This window comes from Manis pentadactyla, chromosome 13 (genome assembly GCF_030020395.1).
Source record: "Manis pentadactyla isolate mManPen7 chromosome 13, mManPen7.hap1, whole genome shotgun sequence".
Classification (NCBI taxonomy): Eukaryota; Metazoa; Chordata; class Mammalia; order Pholidota; family Manidae; genus Manis; species Manis pentadactyla.
The window spans coordinates 10,352,482-10,380,014 of record NC_080031.1 but is presented as its reverse complement, the minus strand read 5'-3'; the positions used below and the strand labels follow the sequence as shown (position 1 = coordinate 10,380,014).

At 38.7% G+C, this 27,533-nt stretch overlaps 3 protein-coding genes across 3 annotated transcripts; all 3 read left to right on the top strand.

Annotated features, from left to right (window-relative positions):
* The first annotated feature begins 2,107 nt into the window (after positions 1-2,107).
* On the top strand, positions 2,108-3,040 carry LOC118934598 (olfactory receptor 8B3-like). Its single transcript, XM_036930220.2, has one exon. It carries the CDS (start codon positions 2,111-2,113, stop codon positions 3,038-3,040), a length of 930 nt encoding a protein of 309 aa, XP_036786115.2. The 5' UTR covers positions 2,108-2,110.
* Positions 3,041-8,748: 5,708 nt separating this feature from the next.
* LOC118934589 (olfactory receptor 8B3-like) lies at positions 8,749-9,690 on the top strand. The gene has a single exon (XM_036930196.2). It carries the CDS (start codon positions 8,761-8,763, stop codon positions 9,688-9,690), a length of 930 nt encoding a protein of 309 aa, XP_036786091.2. The 5' UTR covers positions 8,749-8,760.
* Positions 9,691-26,399: 16,709 nt separating this feature from the next.
* On the top strand, positions 26,400-27,347 carry LOC118934590 (olfactory receptor 8B3-like). Its single transcript, XM_036930197.2, has one exon. The coding sequence runs from the start codon at positions 26,415-26,417 to the stop codon at positions 27,345-27,347; it is 933 nt and encodes a 310-aa protein (XP_036786092.2). The 5' UTR covers positions 26,400-26,414.
* Positions 27,348-27,533: the final 186 nt, after the last annotated feature.

Sequence of the window (27,533 nt, the reverse complement as noted above, 5' to 3'; positions counted from 1 at the left end):
ATTTCTGTGTTGGCTGGGGGGAAGTGATAGAGGTCATTGTGGTTTGTAGACTCAACTGTTACATGCTTAGCGTTGGAGATGTGGAAAATATCCTGAAGGTTTTCAACCAGAGAAAAACATAATTTTCAGGAATGTTTTTGAGTTCCTCCTATGTACTATATTGTACTTATCAAATAAGACAGAAATGAAGTTTGGTATTTTAGAACTTTAGATTTATTGGAAAACACAGGAAGTAAGGGAAATAAAAGTCTGATGAGTGTCATGAGGGAATATCTGCCAAAATTCATGAGAGCACAAAAATTCACACCTGAGACATTATTGACTATGTACCAAGGACCAGGAACTGTTGTAACCATTTCACTTTCATTTTTTCATTTAATCATCAAAACAACTCAGTGAGAGAGATGCTACTTTTACCGCATCTATTTTACAAAAAGACAGAGGAGAAAAGAAATTATCTTGCCCGAGGTGTTTCTGTTAGTAAGAGCAGGAGGAGGATTCATACACACAGTCTGCAAGTCTATATGCCTTATTCGTTTTTGTGATGAGAAAAAAATAGATGATTTCAGCCAATGAAATGTTACATATAAGGGTCCAGCAGGATAGTGAGGTAGAAATTGCCAGTAGGTGTTCAGAGGTTAAGACTTTATGAGGAATATATGACATTGCAAGCTATTTTAGAGATATCACAGGAGGGAGACATCTGAAGTGACATACTTCATCTTGAAAATTTTCAGGTAAAGAAACCAAGAATCCTGGAATTAGAACACTTGCAGAAAATGTTCCACTCAGGATCTGGGAAGAAAGAAAGAACAGCATACGTTTCCCTTCTGAGATGATGATGACAGGGAGATGGGAGTGCAGTTTTGATTCGGTCTTGGGAGATGGGCAATCTCTACAGAGACCTGAAAAATGAGATAAATGTTAAGTCCCTAAGGAAGTAAAGACAGATCCATGGCCCAGGGTGTAAAATACAGTCCTCTTATTTCCCTTTTCCCTTTTTCCCATGGGGAATAGACTAAGCAAGCTTCTACTGTGTTTATAACCAGATGCATTATATCACAAAATCCACATTCAATCGTCTGTATCTTAACAAGTGGCAATTATGGTAGTAATTAAGACCTTATTTTTCCCTGCTGTTTAAGAGGACCCAAAATCTTATTCTGAAATTATGGCCTCTAGTTGAGAAAGATTTTCAAGGTGCATCTGAGATAAAATCTGTAGCATCCTCTTAAAATCAAAAGCACCAAAGTCTCAGAGCCTAAAATTGTCCTTCCAGGCCCACAGCGGGGAACAATGATGACAAGGAAGCACTGAGGTTTTCTGGCCTAAGGAGGGTGAGTTGCTGAGTTCCATTTACAGGAACATCCCTCTTGTTGTGCGAATGATATGCAGGGATGTATGATATGTCACTTCCTTTTTCATTTTGCGCAGTTCTGAGATTCAAGTGAAACTGGAAGAAGAACCTGTTTGAGGCAGGACCAGTGAATGTTCAGAGACATTAAGGACTCAGGGCGCGCAGTATATTAGGAAGATCCCTCGCTGTGGAAGGAATTCTCGCTTTTCTGTATTTATGGCTTTCACTTTGGGACATGGGCAGTAGCTTAACATCTGTAGGTGCTGATCCCTCAGTGTTAGAGTAGGTGCTGTGTTCTTGGTTCCCCTATCAGCACGTCTGAGCTGCACTATAGGGCAGCACCTGGATATTAGAATCTCTGACTCTAATTTTACTGGTGACGGGAGATTTCAAGTGAATGAGGACGTGGTGAGATAAGAGTAGGACAATCCGTCCTGGCGTATCCTTCCTCATCCCTTCTCCCTTGGTTTTCTCAGTAGCCATGTCTGCATAGGGCGGCACTGGCCTTTCCTCTACAGCCTCATTTTGTGATCCCTTGTTACACTGATCTTATAAAGGGCTCTAATAAAGGAAGAGTTTGTGTCACTCAGTGTTATGACACAGGCCAATGCAGATGTTAACAGCTTCAGATTTGGTTATTCTCAGATATTCCCAGCCTGTATGCCTTCTTGTAGGAAGAAATATTGTGAGAAGAGCTGCTTTTCCTTTAATTTAACCTTTTATTTCTGTGCTCACAGATGACCTTGGAAAAGAATGGCTGCTGGAAATGGCTCTCTCATTGCTGAATTTATTCTGTTGGGATTAACAGACAAACCACATCTCCAGCTGCCCCTTTTCTGCCTGTTTCTAGTAATGTATATGGTCACTGAGTTGGGAAATTTGGGCTTGATGATTCTAATTGGGCAGAATTCACACCTGCACACCCCCATGTACTTTTTCCTCTTTAACTTGTCTTTCACAGACTTCTGCTATTCTTCAGTATTTACCCCAAAAATGTTGATGAATTTCTTAGAGAAAAATATTATTTCCTACGTGGGGTGTATGACCCAATTTTATTTTTTCTGTTTTTTTGCTCTTTCTGAGTGCTATGTGCTGACATCAATGGCCTATGACCGCTATGTGGCCATCTGCAACCCACTTTTGTATAATGTTGCCATGTCCCCTAAAGTGTGTTCCAGCCTTATGCTTGGTTCATACTTGATGGCCTTTTCTGGTTCCATGGCCCACACTGGATGCATGCTGAGACTGACCTTCTGTAATGTCAACGTCATCAACCATTATTTTTGTGACCTCATTCCTGTCTTCCAGCTGTCCTGCACGAGCACCTACATCAATGAGCTGGTGGTGTTCATTGTGGGGGGCATCAACATCATTGTGCCCTGTCTCACCATCTTTATCTCCTATGGTTTCATTCTCTCTAGCATCTTCCACATTCGCTCCACTGAGGGCAGGTCCAAAGCCTTCAGCACCTGCAGCTCCCACATCATTGCTGTTTCTTTGTTCTTCGGATCATGTGCGTTTATGTATCTCCAACCTTCTTCTGCTGGTTCTTTGGATGTGGGAAAATTCTCTTCTGTCATATATACCAATGTGGTTCCCATGATAAACCCCTTAATCTACAGCTTGAGGAACAGAGATGTTAAAGTTGCTCTGAGAAAAACCCTGAGTAGGATAAAGTTTTGACTGGAAGCAGTGTCATTTTGCAGTAATTATACGACTGGTATATTCTGTTTTTTTAGCAGTTTATGAAAATGCCTTTTTACCGTGGTGTAGGATTTTAAATCTTACCTCAATTTGTTTACAGTTTTTGAGTGGTACATCTTCCTGCTTCACTGTTTTCATAATTTCTTCTTTTTCCTCTTTTACCTGATTGAAAGCAACATTAAATATACATTTTGTTTCCCATGGTCATTATGGACTTTGTTTTCTCTTGGAAAAAATTGAACAGATTTGGAAATAATTTAGAAAAGTAACAACTGGTTGATATTTGATTGGTGAGCTTTGTTTTTTTTAATTGAGGATTTCCTATCTGCCTTTTATCATATGCTCTGGATCCAGGAAAGAGATGATCATCTCTTTCTATTCCTGTTTTACATTCTCCTTTGGCCAGGGACATGTCTCCTTTAAATGCCAGTGTTTCGCAGAGAGAGCAGGTTCCCAAAGACCATAAAATATAATCCCCTTCCCAGGTGTATGCAGGTGAATGCAGTAAGCTTCATTAGCAGAGGTTTCATATTTACCTTTGTAACTCTGGAACTGAAACAAAAGATTGTCAATGTAAATTTACTATATAGACACGATACTGAGGCTCCGTTAATTATTTAATTCGTGTACATTGTGTGCATGTGTGTGCAATCATTTGCTTATTTATATAAACGCACACACAGCATAAACTCCTGCATGTACACACACACAAGCAGTTTGTGCATCTCATTGCCTAACAGTGACTTGGGGCTCTATGCCACATTCATGAATAAGGCACAGTAAGAGAAAGATATACATGGAGATCCTCATAATACAACAGAGTAGAACTACATACTTCATGTCAATAGGTCCTAAAATCAGTCTCATATGGTCAAAATTACTTCTTAAAATAGATTTTATTGTCTCAAAATCCCTGTTGAGACAGATGTGGTGCTTCTCCCTAAGTCTGGCACAGTTGGTTTTTCTGTTTAGCATTGGGACACTTTTATTGTAGAAAATAGGCACCTTTAAACATTAAAATCACACCCAGTTAGAAGGTTTACTTTGTGAGATGGATACTCTCATCTTCCTCAGAGAGTGGGAGGGCTTGTGGAATCACATGAGATGTTTGAAATTTCTCTGTGGCATAGAGTTAAATTAAACCACTTTAAATATTACTATTAAGAAGAGTGTTGTAATCGCTTTTATCATGTTTCATCTTTGCACTGTCACATCTGTCCATTTGTGTTTTCCGAAGGTAGTGATGTGAGATGAACAGGAGAGGGAATCCTCGTTCTTATTTCATAGACAATGGAACTGATGGTCAGATGTGTTCATGGTTTGTTGCAAGACACAACTTTTACACGGTGGAGAAGAGACTGGAATTTGGGTGTTTTTTTATATGTATTGCAGTATAGGTGCTATATAATATTATATTGGTTTCAGCTGTACAACACACTGATTTGATAGTTTATACATATTATGAAATGTTCACCATATTAAGTGTGGTTAGAATCTGTGACCATACAAAGGTTTTACAATATCTTTTACTCTATTTCCTATGCTATACTTTCATTCCTGCAACTTTCTTAATTTATAATAGAAAAATATCACTCTCCTTCCCCCACTGCTCCCTTATGGCTATCACCAGTTTGTTCTCCATATTTATTAGTATATTTCTCTTTTATTTTTTTAAGTTATTTCAGATTCCACATATGATTGGAATCATATGGTATTTGTCTTGTCTGACTCATTTAACTTAGCATATATTCTTTAGGTCCATCCATGTTGTCACAAAGACAAGATTACAACTTTTTATAGGTGATTATTATTTCAATGCACATATGTACCACATTTTCTCTCATTCATCTATCAATGGACACATAGGTTGCCTCCATAGCATGGCTATTGTAAATAATGCTGCATTAAATACAGGGTGCACATATCTTTCTGAAGTAGGTCATTTTCTTCATGTTAATCCCCAGGCCTGAATCCATGAAATTCTTAAGAGAAAACCTTTGTAGTAAAGCCTTGAACTTTGTCATTAGCAATTTTTTTGCTGGATATGACTCTCCATAAAAGCTAAATAAACAAAAATAATCAAGTGAGAGTATATCAAAGTAAAAAGTTTCTGTACAGCAAAGGATACCATCAAAAAAAGTACTTGGGTATTGTGATTCTAAATATAGCAATGAATAAGTCACAACAGAAATCTGTTACAGGGATAAAAGTACAGCATTGAAAATATAGTCAATATTTCTGTAACATTGTTCTATATTGACAGATGTGTCTACACTACCTGGGAGGAGGATTTAATAATGTTCAGAACTGTTGAACCACTGTGTTGTATACTTGGAACCAGTATAATATTGTATATTGACTATACTTTAATTAAAAAATAAATAAAATAAATATATCAATGTATTATTTTATTATTAATATACAAAATTGCCATACTTCTAAATACCAGTGGAATGTGAACAATGGTTTATGGTAATAAAAATGCCTTGTAACACAAATAAACACAAAATCCTAAAGTAAGGAAAAAGTCAAAAAGTTGTGTTTCACATTTTATTTTTGACATATCAGCATGTTTGAATATGTTCTTCCTTAATACTGACATACATAAGGAGTGGAAACCTGTGACTGTGGGACATTATAATCACTTCCACATTATTTGGCTTTCTGTGGGTGGATACAGATTTCCATGAAGCCCTACCAAAAGATGATAGAACTATAAAGAAAACTAGAGTGTGATTGCAAGAGTGTCGGGATGGAGAATGGAAGAATAAATAGAGGTACTATCAAGTGGGGGCAAATACAGGGTGAGGGGGGCTGACAGTGTTCTGTTTATAGATCTGCTTGGTTGTTATAAGCTGTTCATTTTCAAATAACCATTTTGCATATTTTGTAGAATTGTGTATATATATTTGAGCTAACTTTCACAATAAACTGAGCTTGTAAAACTTTGATTATACCCCGATTTAAACTGAATGTTAAAACTAATCAATAAGCAAAGACTGCAAATAAAGGCCCAAATATGTGGAAAGAGCCTGCCTAGTACAGAAGGCCTCATACCAAAGAGCCAGCAGAGGCAGAGTAACACGCAGGGTGATCCAGCCCAGTCCAGGGTGGAGATGATCCTTTACTAAAATCAATGAGGGGTTTCCACCAGTGTCTGGGAGGAAGGAATTCAATATATAGTCCAACTGTATAGGTTTATAGTAGCTTAAATGTCAATGTGTTTGCATTAATGAAAAAAGGTAGGCTGTAATTTTCATCCCATATTTTATTTTTCATTTTCTAAGCCCTTTCTACTTTCTTTTGAAGCCTTTCCTTGAAGAACTATTTTAGGCATTCTATTTGACTTGTATGTGATGATAGTAATTTCGACTATAGAAAAACAAATATATTTAGACATAGAGGGCTTCAATCATCAGTAGTATTATGAAACATAAGAATTGAATCAGAACCAGATGTCACAATGGTAATTCATATTAGAGGTGACTCAGCAGGAAGTACATTTGTGCTGAGTCAGGGAGTATTGGGTGAGAGCATTGTATGTCTCCTCTGCTCGGATAAGCATTGTGGCCAGAGATCGTAGAGAGGTAATCGACACATGGGATTCAGGTTGGCCCATTAGTCAAGTGAAGAGTGAGTAAGTAGTTGACCCTCGGTCTTTCTGTGTGTGTAGTCATAATACCATTATTGTGGGTTTAATTTGTCTATAAATAGGTGACAAAATTGGGCGGTTGCCATGATTTGGGAATTTTTGAGCCATTTTTTGTTTGAGTAAGTCTTCTGGTCCTTTCTGTCTCTCTTCTCCTGACAGAATTTCCGAAATGCATGCATTGATCCACTTCATACTGTCCAGTAAGCCCCTGGCTTTCTTCACTATTTTTCATTCTTTTTTTCATATTGCCCCTCCAACTGAATGATTTTCCATGCCCCATTTCACAGTCAATTATCTGCTTGTTTGTTTGATCTGAGTGCTTTTGAACCACTTTAGTGAATTCCTCAGTTATTACAGTATTCTTTAGTGCATTTCTGTTTAGCATTTTAAGTTTTCTGTCTCCGTTGAAATTTTCACTTGATTCATCTGTTATTCTCTGAGCACAGTGAGCATTTTTATGACAGTTATTTCAATTTATTCATCATGTTAATCTCATATTTCCTTTTTATTAGATTCAGTTTGCAGGCATTTATTCCTTTCTAGAAAATATTTCAACTTGTCTTCATTTTCAGTGACCTTCTGGTTTGGTGTCTGCACGTGAAACACAGCACCCATCTGTCCTAATCTTCATGGACTGGCCTTGTCCTGGAGAAGTCACCAATAAGCCTGGTGGGAGAATCAGCTATCTCTTGACCATCATTTAGCCTAATTTACATCATTGCAAGTTAATGTGGAGATACCCAGCAGGAGAGAAAAACTGAAATAGGTCATTACATGTTTGAAAAATTTCAGAGAAGAAAAATGAAGGCTGGAGCTAGAACCCTTGCAGAAAAAAATTCCATTTAGAATATGGGAATAAAGATGGAACAAAAAAGACAGTAGGTTTCCCTTCAGAAATTAAGATAATAGACACATGGAAATTTAGGTTGGATCTGCACTGAGGGAGGTACAATCCCTAGAGTGAAGTGAAAATGAGTGAAGTGCTGAGTCCCTAGGGAAATAAATGCATATCATTGTCCAGGAGATGCGACCTCCTTGCTCCCCCTTTGCACAAGAAATCTGCTCCCTGAGGAAAAGCTGAGCAAGCTTTAACCCTGTTTATAACCAAGTGCATTGTATCATTGTCTGTGTCTAATCAGGTAGCAAATGGAATCATAACAAAAACTATATTTTTCTCTACTGCTTGAGTCAATTCAAAGTCAGAATGAGGAATTAAAATCTGTAGCTCAGAACGATTTCCAATGCATATATGAATTTAAGTCTGGGCTTCATCCTCTTAGAATCGAAGTTATCAAAGGCTCAGAGCCTGACGTTTCCTCTCCAGGACCATAGGGGTAAATACCGAGGATACGAGAACACTGACCTTTTCTGACCTCAGGAGGTGAGTTTCTGAGTTCGGCTCATAATCATATGGTCCTTGTTTTGAGATCGGGCCAGGGCCCTAAGGCATGCCACTTGATTTCCCAGTTAGTGCAGTTCTGAGGTCAGGTGAAAGCGATAGAAGAATCTATTTGAAGTGAGAACAGGTAACCTTCAGAGACATTAAGGGCTGAGGGGGTGCCGTATCTCAGTCAGTAGTTTCTTCTCCTTGCTAGAAATCCTTGCTCTTCTACATTTATGGCTTTACCTTGTGGCATCAGCAGTGACTTAACCTGTCCAAGAGTCTGGTTTCTTATTTGTAATAGAAACGGTGTTCTCGGAAGAAATGGTGAGATGAGAGAAGGGTGGTTCTGTCCTGGTCCAACCCTGTCCCTTCCTCTTTGGTTTTTCCAGCAGTCGTGTTTGCATGTTGAAGCCTGGCCTTCCCTCTGGGGGCTAGGTTGTGATTCTCTTTGCTATATCCAGCTTTTTTCAGCTCCAATAAGGGCGAATTAGTGTCACTTGATTTCATGGTAGTGATAAAGCCAGATGCTCTTGGTTCAAGTTGGACTATTCTCAGGGATTCCCCATTTATACCTTCTCTTTCAAGATGAGACAGTGCAGGAATTTTTGAATTGTTCCCCAATGTAACCCTTTTTCCTGTATCCACAGACTCCTGTAGAGAAGAATGCCTACTGAAAATGGCTCTTTCCTGACTGAATTCGTTCTGGTGGGATTAACAGACCAAGCAGATCTCCAGTTCCTCCTGTTCTTCCTGTTTCTAATAATGTATTTGGTCACAGTGATAGGAAATCTGGGCATGATAACTCTCATTGGGCTGAATTCACACCTCCGCACTCCCATGTACTTTTTCCTCTTTAATTTGTCTTTTATAGATCTCTGCTATTCTTCAGTATTTACACCAAAAATGTTGATGAATTTCTTATCAACAAAGAATATTATTTCCTTCATGGGGTGCATGGCCCAGCTCTACTTTTTCACGTTTTTTGCTATTTCTGAATGCTATGTGCTGACATCAGTGGCGTATGATCGCTATGTGGCCATCTGTAAACCACTTTTGTATAATGTTTCCATGAGCCCTAAAGTGTGTTCCAGCCTTATTCTTGGTTCATACCTGATGGCCTTTTCTGGTTCCATGACACACACTGGATGCATGCTGAGACTGAGCTTCTGTGATAACACCATCAACCATTATTTTTGTGACCTCCTCCCTCTACTCCAGCTCTCCTGTACAAGCACTTTCGTCAATGAGCTGGTGGTGTTCATTGTGGGGGGCATCGACATCATTGTGCCCAGCATCACCATCTTTGTCTCCTATGGTTTCATCCTCTCCAGCATCCTCCACATCTGCTCCACTGAGGGCAGGTCCAAAGCCTTCAGCACCTGCAGCTCCCACATCATTGCTGTTTCTTTGTTTTTTGGATCAGGTGCGTTTATGTATCTCCAACCTTCTTCTGTGGGGTCTATGGATGAGGGAAAATTCTCTTCTGTCTTTTATACCAATGTGGTCCCCATGTTGAACCCCTTAATCTATAGTTTGAGGAACAAAGATGTGAAATTTGCTCTCAGGAAAATCCTGAGTAGGAAAATGCTATGATATGAAATATTCTCTGTCTGTGTAGGGTAGACACATAACAGAGAGTTTTTGTGTATTTAGTTAAAATATTTTTAGTGATAGTCTTCTTATCCTCTTTCTTTCTTAATATGATGAATGATAATTGAGTCTCCTTTTAATAATATATTTCCAGTCTTTATATTTAAGTCTTCTTTTTTTCTTACCATTTGTACATTATCTCCTCCACCTTTTTTTCTGTTGAGTAATAACTTTAAATAAGAAAAATAATGTCTTTTAAAAATTGGAATTTGTGCTTCTTGTTTCCACTAAAAAAGGAATGGTCTACAAATGATCAAATTAGGTAAGAATTGAGTGACTTTGTGTCACTGGGGTGTTTTTATCTGCCAGTTGGTATTAAAATCCAAGTCAGATACTGTGTTTCTACTCGTATATCTGTGTCATGCAGTTAGGAAGAATATATATATTTTTAATGCCAGGGATGATTGTTGCATAAAAACTATATATATGTAATCCATTTTGCATCATTTTATAATAAGCTTCCTTTGGAAATGAGTTTCCTTTTTTTACCTTTGTACTCAAATCACCACATATCTAATAATGAAAATACATTTATTGTATGGATGCAAAGTGAGTGTCAGAATGGTTAATGACTTACTCAAAGTCACACAGCTTCGTAAACAAAAGGTCTAGAGTAAGCTCTTAGTCTTCTGATTTCAAGTCTAATACTCTGCAATAGGCTTTGCTTCTCTTTTATTCTTTTTGTTTCCATAAGCATTGTGTTTTAGAAAACATTTCTAATTTGCAGGTTGACTGTTTTGTTCCAGGATAGCACATGAATTACTCTCCAGTAGATATTATTTTATTTGTTTGTTTAAGAAAACCAGTTGTTGGCTCTTTTTGTTGGGCTAGTATGTTGGGGAGGTGGTTGACTCAGATGAGGTTATTTTATTTGCAGGATTCAAATCCCGAATTGGGAATGTGTGCCAATGTTTGTATTTCAGAGAACAGGGCACAGGAGAAAGGAGCACAGAAACCTTTAAGCCAGGACTCAGTGAGACACATGACCAGTAGATAAGAGGTCCCTGCATGTGGGAGGGTCACAGTGAGTTTTAGTCACCTCATTTCATTCTGAAATTCTCTCATTTCTGTACAGTATTTTCAAAATAGTCCACTGCCCATCTCTGTGATAGAACTGTAATTCACAGTGAGTGTGCATTAATAGTGTTTTGTGGAAAGAATCTGGAAATCTGTGGCCACATTTAGAAATAGGTAGAGAGAGGGCAGCAGCCTCAGGAAATAAAGCAATGAGATATCATTTAAATGCAGTTTAAGAAGAAGGAATTTACAAAGTAAAAGGATGGATAATGTAAGGCCCTACCCATCACTCTCTCCCTCTCTCCTTTCTGGCAGTCTCTAGAGATATGGACATCACAGCATTTCTCTGAATGAGATGAAACTTATGTAATTTTTGATATTTGAAAAGTTAAAACCTCAGGGCAGGAGAATCTGCTGTCAATGAAATAATTGCTGTTTTTTTGTTTCCACATACCACTTCCCATGGATTTGAAGGTACAAAAACCTCAGATTGTAGCTGGGAAAGCCAGGACAACTTGAAGGAAACATTTGTTGAATAAACCAAACTGTGACAATTGCTTTAGAGTAAAGGAGGATGGATTATCATTTAAAAAAAAAATGCTACTGTAATTCCTCCATTTGTTTGATCTGGACACACTATAAATATCTTCCAATGTACCTTTAATAATATTCATTATCGTCACCATTTTATTCCCATACTCCCACATTATCAAAATTTTTACAATTTTCTGAACTCCACCCAATATTTAAATACTTTGAAATTTAGCATGGGTGCTTTTTTGGTTTGTTTGTGTTGCAAAGTTCTGTATGTGAGAAACATAAGACAGGCAATGTAATAGATTGATAAAAAGGTAGACTTTCATCATGGAACATAGTAGTTACATCTTACACTTGGACAGGTTCTAAAATTGGCCTCACACAGTCAACATTACCCCTGACAGTTGATCATGCCATCAAACGTGCAATTTGGGGATAGATATGGTGTTTTTCCCTAAATCAGCAGAATTGTTTTTTTTTTTTTTTCTTGAGCTTAGGTAAATTTCACTGTATCTTCAGCCTGGCCCCAGATCAAGGTGTTGGTTTATATGCAGGGCTTTGTCTTATAGACCATGCAGTTTTAAATATTAAATGAGACTCCATTTTGTGCAAAGTGTTCCATTCTGAGGCAGAGTCTCTGCCTTCCTTAGTGATTGACAGGGCAGGTGCAATCACCTGTGCCCTTCAGAGCCTCACTCTCCCATATAGGTGAATAGAACCACTCAAAAAATGGATGTGTGCAGGGTTTACATTTGCTCTTGGGGGTGTGTTGTGTTGCAGTGGTCTCTGCGTGTCACATCTGCCTATCTGTGTGCTCTTCAGGGAAGGACTTTGAGGTACATAGACAAAGGGACCCTATTTCCCATTTCAGAGATGGTGAGATTAATGCTCAGAGATGTTCATGACTTGTTCCAAATCACAATTTATAAGTGGCACAGTTGAGAGTAGGACTGGCTGTTTTGATCTCAATGTATCAGGGTTTTATTACTATTATACATTCTTTACATTCTTTTAGGACTCAGTGAACATTGAACAATGAGTTTTCATGAATAAAGTACGTCTGAACACACTCTAAAGGGAAAATATTCAAATAAGAAAAATGTTCAGAAAATTATCTTTCACATGTCACATTTGACAGTTCTCTTTCTTAATGTAAAGTGTGTGTACATATTCTCATTTGATGCAGGTGTGTAAAAGAAATGGGAATGTGAAAAGCACATACATACTATGATAATCATTATAATCAGGTGTTTATACAAGGTCCCATGTTCAGCAGTCCGTTCACACATTTATTACCATGTTTAATATTCACTTCAGCGATGTTTGTTAAGCACCAAGATGATTGGCCCACTGTGGCTGAGATTGATAGCTGCTTACCTCTTCTCCAAAAACATACATTTTCTCCTTTCACTGTGGGTTGGCATGTGACTGAGGTCTACACGTGATGGGCTCCATTCCAGGGTCCAGGTCTGTCCTTTCCACATTCTCTTTGACATACTGTGGGCTGGATGCAGGGGATGATTAGGCCCTATATATGTGATGAACCTGAGAGAAAAGTGAGAGAGTGATTGGCATACAATCAGAATAGACAATGGAAGAATGGACGGAGGTACCATCAAGTAGGGAGACTCAGAGGGCTCTACTGTGCTGGTAATATTCTGATGTCACCTGCATGGTGGTTATAAGCTTTTAATTTTATGATAATTGGTGAAGTGGAATCTTACAAAATTTTAATGTGTATTTAAGGTAAATTTCACGATCAAGTAAAGTTACAAAAGTTTTTGATTTGAGCATCACTTAAACCATCAGCTTAACATAATCCAGAAGCAAAACATGAGAATAAAGTCCTTGCTATTGGGGTGCCTCCAAGTAGACTGGCTCACATAGAAGAGGACCACCATTTTTAGTGTAATGCTTACAGAACAATACAGACCACCACAGAGCAGAGACAATTCTCTTTATCAGCCCAGTGGAAACTTTCTAACAGTGTCTGTATGAGTAGGAGAGTCAGTGTACAATCCCAGTTGGTGAATTTGCAGTATATTATGTTTAGGTTATTGGTATGTAAAGATGGTATAGTTCTTATCCTATGTTATATAATTCGATTTTCTGAATCTTGCCTACTTTCTTCATAAAGTCTTTCCTTAAAGACCTTCTCCAACCATCATTTTTGATATCTTTAATGAAAAGAATGTGAAAGTGCATAATATGGAAATATTTACTTACAGATAAATGACTGCTTCAGTCACCAGAATCATTGTAAAACATCAGGATTAAATCAGAAGCAGTTATCACAATTGCTCAAGTTCAGAGGTGATGCTGCAGTAAGTCATCTTGTGTTGTTAGCCAGAATTTGGGGTTAGAGAATTTTATATTTCAGTTGCCTGCATAAGAATTGTTCCTGGAGATCAGCAGAGACTTAAGCCTGAAGGTAGAAATCAGCTATTCTCAGTTAAGTAAAATGCAGAGTGAATAAGTAGTTGACCATTGGTCTTTACATATATAGACCTGAAATTATTTTTACTTTCATAAAAATAGGTTACTATTTGCACTTGCGAGGAATGTAGTATAGGTTATTTTTTTGTTAAAGTGGTAGTGATATGTGATAATTAAAAAATGTGAAAATGAAAAATGTTAGCAATACTCTTTGCAATAATAAAGGAAACACTACAAGCAGATAGGGGCAGTCATTTAAAATAAGGACCAAGGAAAAGATGTCATTCACCATTGAGAGTAAGATTAGGAAATTTGAAACCATTAACATTACTTAGACAGAACCAGTCTTGAAACTATGAATTGACATTCCCAAATTAGGAATGTCTGTTCAAATTGAGTTTCGATGCTATTTTTCTCATTTGTTCTTGAATTATTTAGGCAAGAACCTCATTATGCACTGTCATTGAGGGAAAAAAAGAAACTCTAAATTTCTAAAATTCTTTATATTCTTTATGGAAAGTTCATGTTGCCAGGCAGCTGTGTCTGAGGAGATTTCTTCCTGTGCACCAGGTGAAATCTCAACCTGGACCGGGGAGGGTTCTTGACTCTAGACGCAAAAGAAATCTAGAGCAGGTTAGAAGAGTGTAGGTATGGAAGGAATTCATTAGAGTGAGAGCAGCAGAGAATAGCAGCTGCCTTGCAGTCAGCTGAGAGCAGGAAAGTGCAGAGGGAAAGAGGGAAAGTTCACTGAGCTCCACAGCAAAGGGCAGAGTCCTAAAGCCAGGGTCACTTGACATCCCGTGTCCATTTGGTTCTGCACAGAGTGGGGACTATCTCCTACTATCTCAGGATCTGAGGGAGCTGTGGAGCACTGGATGGGGTGAGATTATGTTCTGAGAACTTCCCAAAGAGAGGAGATTTTCAGAGCAGATCATGCAGCTGCAGTTCTCTCCGGGTCACCCAGGTGATGGGAACTTGCAGGCCCAAACCAGAGCTCTCAGAAGCCCCTCTCTGCTCATCAGGAGTAACAGAGACAGAGTGAAGACTTGGAAATAGAATGAAATAGGAAAGAGACAAAGACGCTTAGCACTGAAAGAGTGCAGAGACAAAGCACAGCAAGTTAAGCAGTGAGAAGGCTTTATTTGAAAGTACACACATAGAGAGGAGTCCAGGTGCCACAGAGACAAGGAGCACTTAAGGGCTTAGGATTCTGACTTTTTTTTTTTGAAAGAGAAATATATGTATATTTTTTGAGAGGGCATCTCTCATATTTATTGATCAAATGGTTGTTAACAATGAAATTCTGTATAGGGGACTCAATGCTCAATGCACAATCATTAATCCACCCCAAGCCTAATTCTTGTCAGTCTCCAATCTTCTGAAGCATAACTAACAAGTTCTTACATGGTGAACAAATTCTTACATAGTGAATAAGTTCTTACATGGTGAAGAGTACAAGGGCAGTCATCACAGAAACTTTCGGTTTTGATCACGCACTATGAACTACAAACAATCAGGTCAGATATGAATATTCGTTTGAATTTTATACTTGATTTATATGTGGATCCCACATTTCTCCCTTTATTATTATTATTATTTTTTTAAATAAAATGCTGAAGTGGTAGGTAGATGCAAGATAAAGGTAGAAAACATAGTATAGTGTTGTAAGAGAGCAAATGTAGATGATCAGGTGTGTGCCTGTAGACTATGTGTTAATCCAAGCTAGACAAGGACATTAAAATATCCATGGATGCAGAAGATTTCTCTCAAAACAGGGGGGTGAGGTTCTAAGCCTCACCTCTGTTGATCCCCAATTTCTCACCTGATGGCCCCCCTGCAACTGTGCCTGTCTTAGGTTGTTCCTCCCTTGAGGAATCTTACCTGTCTCTGGCTAACCAGTCATCTTCCGGGGCCATACAGGTAAATGTAAAGTTGGTAAGTGAGAGAGAAGCCTTATTGTTTGAAAAGGTTAGCTTTTTACTTCTTTGCATATTTATGCCCTGTGGCTTCTATGCCCAGCATTTGTCTTGAGGTATCTTTACCACTTGGAGGAATTATGATACTCGGTAAATTCGATATGAGGTACGAATTCTATTTAAGGGTTGTACTTAGGAAGGAAGAAGAAAAGCTATAGAAGTAGCAGGCGGCAGAAAACATGGGAAGATTGATTATTTCTTTGACATATCTTCTTGTAGAGTAACTTCAGCATGTATAGGTTTTAAACTACTAATTAAATTGCGCACACACATTAACATAATAGGAATACAGTTACATAACCAAAGCATATCTGTAATTACCAGCCATCTCCAGTGAAACCAAGAAAACCAGTTAGGCACCCTAGGCATTTGTGAAAATTTATCTATGATATGATAGATATTTTCCAACTGTACTTGAACAGTCTGAGAGAAATCAGACAAATTAAAACAACCCATTCCTGGGAACTGTTCACATCCCATATGTTCTTTTAACAGTAGATAGTCTGTAGTTGTAAGATTTTGGAGCGCTACAACTTGCACTTCTCCTAGTTCTTGATTGAGTTCCAACAGTACAGATCCACTCAAATTTGTTGTTTTACTCTATGCACAGGCCAGCTTAGATATCTCCTTCCTCATTACCATGGCAAGTCCAGGAACAGGTGCAGCTACAGCTGTAGCAGCGCCTGGATCTTTGTTGGGGTTTTTGATGATCATCTTCTGGTATGACTCTTCCAGAGAGTGCTGATGTTGGAAGTTCTTCTTCATATCGTATCTTAGTTCATTTTCTGGGTATCCCAATTAGGCTTTGATCCTCTGTATAAACACAAACTGACTCTTTGCCCACACTTTGATATGCCCTTTATACCATTGTGTAGAACTCATTGGAGGTCACCACACAGGAACTGCTTTTTTTTTTTTTAAGAGAAAGGAATATTATCTGAAAAATGTACCTCCATAGCCGATCATCTGACACCCTTTAAGTGATCAAAATTAAGGATATTTAAAGCATGCATTAATCGTTGATTTACAGTTAGTTTTATCCTATCAGGGAGTAATCCCCCTTTTCTTCCTTTCTTTTTTTTTTTTCATTAATCTACACTTACATGAAGAATATTGTGTTTACTAGGCTCTCCCCCATACCAGGTCCCCCATATAAACCCCTTTACAGTCACTGTCCATCAGCATAGCAAAATGTTGTAGAATCACTACTTGTCTTCTCTGTGTTGTACAGTCCTCCCCTTTCTCCCACCCCCCCTATTATGCATGCTAATCTTAATACCCCCCTTCTTCTCCCCCCCTTATCCCTCCCTACCCACCCATCCTCCCCAGTCCCTTTCCCTTTTGTTCCTGTTAGTCCATTCTTGGGTTTTGTGATTCCGCTGCTGTTTTGTTCCTTCAGTTTTTCCTTTGTTCTTATACTCCACAGATGAGTGAGATCATTTGGTATTTCTCTTTCTCCGCTTGGCTTATTCCACTGAGCATAATACCCTCCAGCTCCATCCATGTTGCTGCAAATGGTAGGATTTGCCCTCTTCTTATGGCTCAGTAGTATTCCATTGTGTATATGTACCACATCTTTATCCATTCATCTATCGATGGACATTTAGGTTGCTTCCAATTCTTGGCTATTGTAAATAGTGCTGCGATAAACATAGGGGTGCATCTATCTTTCTCAAACTTGATTGCTGCATTCTTAGGGTAAATTCCTAGGAGTGCAATTCCTGGGTCAAATGGTAAGTGTGTTTTGAGCATTTTGATGTACCTCCATACTGCTTTCCACAATGGTTGAACTAACTTACATTCCCACCAGCAGTGTAGGAGGGTTCCCCCTTCTCCACAGCCTCGCCAACATTTGTTGTTGTTTGTCTTTTGGATGGCAGCCATCCTTACTGGTGTGAGGTGATACCTCATTGTAGTTTTAATTTGCATTTCTCTGATAATTAGTGATGTGGAGCATCTTTTCATGTGTCTGTTGGCCATGTGTATTTCTTTTTTGGAGAACTGTCTGTTCAGTTCCTCTGCCCATCTTTTAATTGGGTTATTTGTTTTTTGTTTGTTGAGGCATGTGAGCTCTTTATATATTTTGGACATCAAGCCTTTATCGGATGTGTCATTTTCAAATATATTCTCCCATACTGTAGGGTTCCATTTTGTTCTATTGATGGTGTCTTTTGCTGTCCAGAAGCTTTTCAGCCTAATATAGTCCCACTCCTTCATTTTTGCTGTTGTTTTCCTTGCCCAGGGAGATATGTTCAAGAGGTCACTCATCTTTATGTCTAAGAGGTTTTCACCTGTGTTTTTTTTCCAAGAGTTTAATAGTTTCATGACTTACATTCAGGTCTTTGATCCCTTGTGAGTTTACTTTTGTATATGGGGTTAGACAATGGTCCAGTTTCATTCTCCTACATGTAGGTGTCCAGTTTTGCCAGCACCATCTGTTGAAGAGACTGTCATTTCGCCATTGTATGTCTATGGCTCCTTTATCAAATATTAATTGACCATATATCTGGGTTAATGTCTGGAGTCTCTAGTCTATTCCACTGGTCTGTGGCTCTGTTCTTGTGCCAGTACCAAATTGTATTGATTACTATGGCTTTATAGTAGAGCTTGAAGTTGGAGAGTGAGATCCCCCCTACTTTATTCTTCCTTCTCAGGATTGCTTTGGCTATTCGGGGTCTTTGGTGTTGCCATATGAATTTTTGAAGTTTTTTCCAGTTCTTTGAAGAATGTTTCTGGTAGTTTCATAGGGATTGCATCAAATCTGTATATTGCTTTGGGCAGGATGGCCATTTTGACAATATTAGTTCTTCCTAGCCACGAGCATGGGATGAGTTTCCATATGTTTGTGTCCCCTTTAATTTATCTTAAGAGTGACTTGTAGTTTTCAGAATATAAGTCTTTCACTTCTTTGGTTAGGTTTATTCCTAGGTATTTTATTCTTTTTGATGCAATTGTGAATGGAGTTGTTTTCCTGATTTCTCTTTCTGTTGGTTCATTGTTAGTGTATAGGAAAGCTACAGATTTCTGTGTGTTAATTTTGTATCCTGCAACTTTGCTGTATTCCAATATCAGTTCTAGTAGTTTTGGGGTGGAGTCTTTAGGGTTTTTTATGTACAATATCATGTAATCTGCAAATAGTGACAGTTTAACTTCTTTTTTACCAATCTGGATTCCTTGTATTTCTTTGTTTTGTCTAATTGCCGTGTGTAGGACCTCCAGTACTATGTTAAATAACAGTGGGGAGAGTGGGCATCCCTGTCTAGTTCCCAATCTCAGAGGAAAAGCTTTCAGCTTCTCGCTATTCAATATAATGTCGGCTGTGGGTTTATCATAAATGGCCTTTATTATGTTGAGGTACTTGCCCTCTATTCCCATTTTGCTGAGAGTTTTTATCATGAATGGATGTTGAACTTTGTCAAATGCTTTCCCAGCATCTATGGAGATGATCATGTGGTTTTTGCCTTTCTTTTTGTTGATATGGTGGATGGTGTTGATGGATTTTCGAATGTTGTACCATCCTTGCATCCCTGGAATGAATCCCACTTGGTCATGGTGTATGATCCTTTTGATGTATTTTTGAATACGGTTTGCTAATATTTTGTTGAGTATTTTTTTTGCATCTACATTCATCAGGGATATTCATCTCTAGTTTTCTTTTTTGGTGGTGTCTTTGCCTGGTTTTGGTATTAGGGTGATGTTGGCTTCATAGAATGAGTTTGGGAGTATCCCCTCCTCCTCTATTTTTTGGAAAACTTTAAGGAGAATGGGTATTATGTCTTCCCTGTATGTCTGATAAAATTCCGAGGTAAATCCATCTGGCCCGGGGGTTTTGTTCTTTTATAGTTTTTTGATTACCACTTCAATTTAGTTGCTGGTAATTGGTCTGTTTAGATTTTCTATTTCTTTCTGGGTCAGTCTTGGAAGGTTTTATTTTTCTAGGAAGTTGTCCATTTCTCCTAGGTTTCCCAGCTTGTTAGCATTTAGGTTTTCATAGTACTCTCTAATAATTCTTTGTATTTCTGTGGGGTCCGTCGTGATTTTTCCTTTGTTGTTTCTGATTCTGTTGATTTGTGTTGACTTTCTTTTCCTCTTAATAAGTCTGCCTAGAGGCTTATCCATTTTGTTTATTTTCTCGAAGAACCAGCTCTTGGCTTCATTGATTTTTGCTGTTGTTTTATTCTTCTCAATTTTATTTATTTCTTCTCTGATCTTTATTATGTCCCTCGTTCTGCTGACTTTAGGCCTCATTTGTTTTTCTTTTTCCAATTTTGATAATTGTGACATTAGACCATTCATTTGGGATTGTTCTTCCTTCTTTAAATATGCTTGGATTGCTATATACTTTCCTCTTAAGACTGCTTTTGCTGTATCCCACAGTAGTTGGGGCTTTGTGTTGTTGTCATTTGTTTCCATATATTGCTGGATCTCCATTTTGATTTGGTCATTGATCCATTGATTATTTAGGAGCGTGTTGTTAAGCCTCCATGTGTTTGTGAGACTTTTTGCTTTCTTTGTACAGTTTATTTCTAGTTTTATGCCTTTGGGTTCTGAAAAGTTGGTTGGTAGGATTTCAATCTTTTGGAATTTACTGAGGCTCTTTTTGTGGCCTAGTATGTAGTCTATTCTGGAGAATGTTCCATGTGCACTTGAGAAGAATGTGTATCCTGTTGCTTTTGGATGTAGAGTTCTGTAGATGTCTATTAGGTCCATCTGTTCTAGTGTGTTGTTCAGTGCCTCTGTGTCCTTACTTATTTTCTGTCTGGTGGATCTGTCCTTTGGAGTGAGTGGTGTGTTGAAGTCTCCCAGAATGAATGCATTGCATTCTATTTCCTCCTTTTGTTCTGTTAGTATTTGTTTCAGATATGTTGGTGCTCCTGTATTGGGTGCATATATATTTATAATGGTTATATCCTCTTGTTGGACTGAGCTCTTTATTATTCTGTAATTTCCTTGTTTATTTTTTGTTACTTTCTTTATTTTGAAGTCTGTTTTGTCTGATACTAGTATTGCAACACCTGCTTTTTTCTCTCTGTTGTTTGCATGAAATATCTTTTTCCATCCCTTGACTTTAAGTCCATGCATGTCTTTGGGTTTGAGGTGAGTCTCTTGTAAGCAGCATATGGATGGGTCTTGTTTTTTTATCCATTCTATTACTCTGTGCCTTTTGATTGGTGCATTCAGTCCATTTACATTTAGGGTGATTATTGAAAGGTATGTACTTATTGCCATTGTAGGCTTTAAGTTTGTGGTTACCAAAGGTCCAGGGTTAGCTTCTTTACTATCTTACTTTCTAACTTAACTCACTTGTTGAGCTATTATAAACACGGTCTTATGATTCTTTATTTCTCTCCCTTCTTATTTCTCCTCCCTTCTTCATATGTTGGATGTTTTGTTCTGTGCTCTTTTTAGGAGTGCTCCCATCTAGAGCAGTACCTGTAAGATGCCCTGTAGAGGTTGTTTGTGGGAGGCAAATACCCTCAACTTTTGCTTCTGTGGGAATTTTTTAATACTTCCTTCATATTTAAATGATATTCGTACTGGATGCAGTAGTTTTGGTTCGAGGCCCTTCTGTTTCATTGCATTAAGTATATCATGCCATTCTCTTCTGGCCTGTAGGGTTTCTGTTGAGAAGTCTGATGATAGCCTGATGGGTTTTCCTTTGTAGTTAACCTTTTTTTTCTCTCTCGCTGCCTTTAATACTTTGTCCTTGTCTTTGATCTTTGCCATTTTAATTATTATGTGTCTTGATGATGCCCTCCTTGGATCCCTTGTCATGGGAGTTCTGTGTACCTCTGTGGTCTGAGAGGCCATTTCCTCCCCTAGTTTGGGGAAGTTTTCAGCAATCATTTCTTCAAAGACACTTTCTATCCCTTTTTCTCTCTCTTCTTCTTCTCGTACCCCTATAATGCGGATATTGTTCCGTTTCGATTGGTCACTCAGCTCTCTTAGAATTCTTTCATTCCTGGAGATCCTTTTACCTCTCTCTGCATCAGCTTCTCTGCATTCCTGTTCTCTGTTTTCTAGTCCATTAATGGTCTCTTGCATCTTGTCCATTCTGTTTTGAAGTCCTTCCATAGCTTGTTTTATTTCTGTATTCTCCTTCCTTAGTTCTTTCATATTTCTCTGCAAGTCCATCAGCATGGTTATGACTTTTGTTTTGAATTCTTTTTCAGGAAGACTGGTTAAATCTATCTCCCTAGGGACCTTCTCAGGGGAAGATCTAGGAGATTCCAAAGCTGTCTGGGTTAGTCTTGTCTGGATCATATTTTTTTTTCCTTTTTATGTTGGTAGGTGCTATTGACTGTCAGCTGGGAGGGCCAAACTTTCTGCTTGCTACTGGCCTTTCTTTACTGGGACAACTGCGACCCCTGGTGGCTTGTGTTGGGTAATTGTGTGTAGAGTGGGTCTTTGTGTCTTGCCCGGCCGGTATGGAGGAAGCTCCCTTGCTGAGGGCGTGACCAGCCTTAGGCTGCTTCTCTGCTTTCGCCGCCCTGGAGTGGTAATGGATGGGGGGGCTGTTTGGCTGTTTACCTCTGTGAGGGGTGTCAGAGCTGTTGCCCAGGGGGTTAGTGTGCCTGGTTTTCCCCTGTAATTTCCAGCTGCTGGACTGTGACCTGTGTTGTTCCCGTCCAGCTGTTGCATCCCTGTCCCTTTAAGACTTTCAAAAAGCACTCACTTTGCTTTGTCACAGGGACATCAGCCTCGGGACCTGCTCAGAGGTCTTGCTGCCCTGTTTCCCTAGTATCCAGGAACCCACGCATGCACTGTGTCTGCGCTCTGGCCCGGATGGCGGGGCTGGGTGTTCAGCAGTCCTGGGCTCCGTCTCCCTCCCGCTCTGACTCCTCTCCTCCCTCCAAGAGCTGGGGGGAGGGGCGCTCGGGTCCCACCGGGCCGGGGCTCGTATCTTACCCCTTTCACCAGCCTTGGGCTCTCACACGTGTGGATGTAGTCCGGCTGTTTTCCTGTGTCTTCTGGTCTCTCTTTTAGGATTAGTTGTATTTGTTGTGTTTTCAAAAATGTATATATTTTTGGGAGGAGATTCCCACTGTCCTACTCAGGCCACCATGTTGGCTCCAGTATTCTGACTTTTAAGGCTTTCAAGAATGGGACAAAGGGTGAGGGTCAGGGGTTTGGATGTCTCATCATGTCTGTCACCAGTGAAGTACACTCTGCCCTCACCCACAGCCAGTCCTCCAGGTAATTATGCAAGATAAACTTAACTCAAGGAATTCATTGGTCCCTTTCCTCTCCAAGATAGTAGTTACCAGGCACTGGGAACATATTCGTTAAGAGTGCTTGCCTTGCCTTAAGGTAGGGTGTTGGCTGATTACCAGATAATATGTTAAGCATCTTACTTCCCTACATCCTGCTTTTATAATGGAATCTTGGCATTAAGATGGAGTCCCTCCTGTTGTTTCTATGCTTACTATTTATATCTCATCATCTTTTGGAAAATTAAGAATGATGTTTGCTCCATGTCTCTCACCTACATCACTCACATTATAGGTAATTGTATTCATGAATTGTGAATTTGCTTATTGAAACTGAAATTTGAAATTGTAGCTCATTAAAAATATTTTGATTGAATTCAAAGAATGAGATAAGTGTGGATTAAACTGTACAGAGTGAAAGATTGCTTTTCACATCTCAGAAAATGGGTATTGTAGTTGATGTAATTTTGATCCTTGACCATTCTTTTCTGCCTATCTGAAATCAGAACCTCCTGCTTTTCCCTATCCTATTTTCTCCTGGTCCTTCCTTTTTGCAGGAGCATTTTCTGATTCCTTAACACTGAGTGAGGGTTTCCTTCTTTGATTGCATCCCATTGGTGTTTGCATCTACTGGAGTGTGTATCCCAGTGTATTTAAATACTTTTTGCATTCATGTGTCAGTCTCAATAAAATGGATTTCTTTCCCTTAAAACAGGTGGGTCTTTGCATAGAGCACATATTTAGTAAGTATGGGCAAACAAAACCACATTTAATGCAGGCTTAGAGCAGAAAATGCAGTTACATAAGACTAGACTTTCTCACCATTCTAAGATGGGTAGATAATAGTCACTGATGATGACAGGTGGAGTTGGTCTAGCAATCTGAGGGTCTCAAGAATCTTGTCTTTCCTTGTCTTTTCAGTCAGGAAATGTCCTGCTATAAACCTTGTTATCTTAGATACCCTGGAGACAGATGTCCATTTTGATTCTAGATATCGTCCTCAGTCTTGTGGAGTGTTCAGGGCTCATGTGTCCATGTAAAAGTCATACATTCATATACATGTACATACACAAACACCTATTTATACATATACATATGTGTGTGTGTGTGTGTGTATATATATATATATATATATATATATATATATATATATATATATATATGTATGTATGTATTTACAAAACTGTTTGCCATCCTTACATTTCCAAAAAAGCATTGATGCCTATATTCAAATAATATACCATATTGTAAATGTGTTAGCTAGTTTTAAATATCTGCCAATGGAGTTTCAGTGATTGATGGGTCTCAGCTCCTGGTTGAAGAATATCCTGGGCATCTCCTGCCAGAAAATATCTCTATTCCTCACTAATGTGTAAGAGCTTTAAAGGTAACAATTATTTTGCTAACTCTTAATATTTTAGGTTTTGGTACCTCATGAGTGTTCAGTGTATTTATTTGAATAAATAGTGGCTGAGCTATGGTGCTTCTAGTGGTTGTAATGAGTCTCAATATTTTGGTGTTTGATATCAGTTTACAGATTTAATAGGGTAACTTCCTGCTTCTATCTTGCACTTTATTTTTTTCTTTGTACATATAAGAAATTGGCTGCTTTAAGTAAGTACTGAGATTCACGAGATGTAAACAGGAGTTTTATCTTTAGTCAGAATGTACTATTTTATTCAAAATATAAGCATAAGTAAAACCATAGAAGCTTTGCAATGAAAAAAATTGCATTGGTATTTATTTTTACTTAAACACCACTAAATTTAGCATTATTCATTTTATCAATGCACTGAGTTTCCATAGCTAGGCCATTGCTAATTTTACCCTGTCCTCCCATGCAAAGCTGATTTAGATCTATGCTTACAAAATTTTTCAAAGTGTTTACATAGAATTTAGCAAAAATTTCTCAGAGCCTAGAGCTTCTTTTCTAGAGAAACATTTTTTCATTGTTTTATGTTTCTGTAAGACTCTAATTTTTTAGAACTGTTACTAAATTAGTAATTACAAAGGAGCACCCACCCTCTAAGTCTGTAGGTCCTAATCTTGTATATGATGAGAAAAGCAGATAACATTAATTATTAAAATATTACATACATTCACCCAGCAGGATTGCAGGTAGAAATTTCCAGTAAATGTTTAAAGTAAGGGATACACAATGTCTCAAATTCCTCTAGAGATATCCTAGCAGACAGAGCAACTGAAGCAGTTTATTGCATATTTGAAAAATTTCAGAGAAGAAAATAGAAGGCTGGAGGTAGAAGCCTTGTAGAAAAAATTTCCATTTAGGATATGGGAATAAAGTGAGAATAAAGCAAGGTAGTAGGTTCCCCTACAGAGATGAAGAAAATAGACACATGGGAATTTAGGTTGGATTGGCACTGAGGGATGTACAACCCCAGAGAGAAGTGAAAATGATTGAAATACTGAGTCCCTGAGAAACTAAAGGCTCGTGATGGTCCCAGGTATGTGATCTCTGTTCCCCCTTTACACAGGAAATCTGTTCCCTGAGGGAAAGCTGGGCAGGCTTCCACCCTGTTTATAGCCAAGTGCATTGTAACATTGAATTCATATCCAATCTGTGTCTAATCAGGTATCAAATGTATTACTAACGAGGAGTACATTATTCTCTGCTACTTGAAACGATTCAGTCATTGTGAGGAAATATGACCTGTAGCCCAGAAATATTTCCAAGACAAAGATGAGTTTACGTCTAAGCTTCTTTCTCTTAGAATCACATGTATCAAAGGTTCAGAGCCTGACAGTTTCCCTCCAGGACCACAGGGTTAAATACCAAGGGGAGAAGAACACCGAGGTTTTCTGACCCAAGGAGTGGAGTTTCTGAGTTTTGCTTATAATAATAGGTTCCCTGTCTTGAGACGGCAAGGCCAGGGACCTAAGGCATGCCACTTGCTTTCCCATTTTGTGCATATCTGAGTTTCAGGTGAGTGCGATGGAAAATTCCATCATAAGGGAAAGTGGGGAAAGTTCAGAGACGTTGGGTGCTCTGGGGTTGCAGTATCTCAGTTAGTAAATTCCTTCTCCCAGGAAGGAGCTCTCACTCTTCTACATTTATGGCTTTTCCCTGAGACATGGGCAGTAACTTAACCTGTCCTAGACTCTGGTCTGTTATTTGTCATAGAAACAGTGTTCCTGGAAGAAATGAGAAGAGTATGATTCTCTCCTGGTCTAAACTTATCCCCCTTCCTTGTTTGTTTTCAGCCTTGGTGTTTGCATATTGAAACTCTGGCCTTCCCTCTGCAGGCTGTTTGTGATCCTCTCTGCTATGTGAGCTTATTTAGGCTCCTGTAAGGGAGAGTTTGTGTTAGTCAATATCATGGTAGTGGTAAGGCCAGATTCTATGCGTCCAAGTTGGGCTATTCTTGGGCATTCTCAGCTTATGTATTTTCTTTTAAAACAAGAAAGTGTAGAAATTATTAATTGTTCTCTAATGTAGTCTTTTTCCTGTCTACAGATTTTGTAGAGAAAAATGCCTACTGGAAATGGCTCTTTCCTGACTGATTTCCTTCTGGTGGGATTAACAGACCAACCAGATCTCCAGCTCCCCCTGTTCTTCCTGTTTCTAGGAATGTATTTGGTCACGGCAATAGGAAATTTGGGCATGATACTTCTAATTGGGCTGAATTCACACCTCCACACTCCCATGTACTTTTTCCTCTTTAACTTGTCCTTTATAGACTTCTGCTATTGTTCTGTGTTTACACCAAAAATGCTGCTGGATTTCTTATCAAAGAAGAATGTTATTTCCTACATGGGGTGCATGAGCCAGCTTTACTTTTTCTGTTTCTTTGCTATTTCTGAATGCTATGTGCTGACATCAATGGCCTATGATCGCTATGTGGCCATCTGCAACCCACTCTTGTATAATGTTTCCATGTCCCCTAAGGTGTGTTCCAGCCTTATGCTTGGTTCATACTTGATGGCCTTTTCTGGTTCCATGGCCCACACTGGATGCATGCTGAGACTGACCTTCTGTGATGCCAACACCATCAACCATTATTTGTGTGACATCCTCCCTCTACTCCAGCTCTCCTGCACCAGCACCTACGTCAATGAGCTGGTGGTGTTCATTGTGGTGGGCATCAACGTCATTGTGCCCTGTCTCACCATCTTTGTCTCCTATGGTTTCATCCTCTCCAGTATCTTCTGCATCAGCTCCACTGAGGGCAGATCCAAAGCCTTCAGCACCTGCAGCTCCCACATCATTGCTGTTGCTTTGTTCTTCGGATCATGTGCATTTATGTATCTACAACCTTCTTCTGCTGGATCTATGGATGAGGGAAAAATCTCTTCTGTCTTTTATACCAATGTGGTCCCCATGATGAACCCCTTAATCTACAGCTTGAGGAACAAGGATGTTAAATGTGCTCTGCACAAAACCCTGAGTAGAATGATATTTTGATCAGAAGCAGCATCTGCCTGTGCAGATAGTCAAAGGAGTGGCAAATTTGTGTTTTTAGTTGTAGTAATTTTATTGGTAACCATCTTATCCTCTTTCTTTCTTATGTTGAAGGAAATTTTAATATTCTGGAAATAATTTATTTTTACATTAGAAATGTTTACATTTTCTCTTTTGTTTTTCAATGGT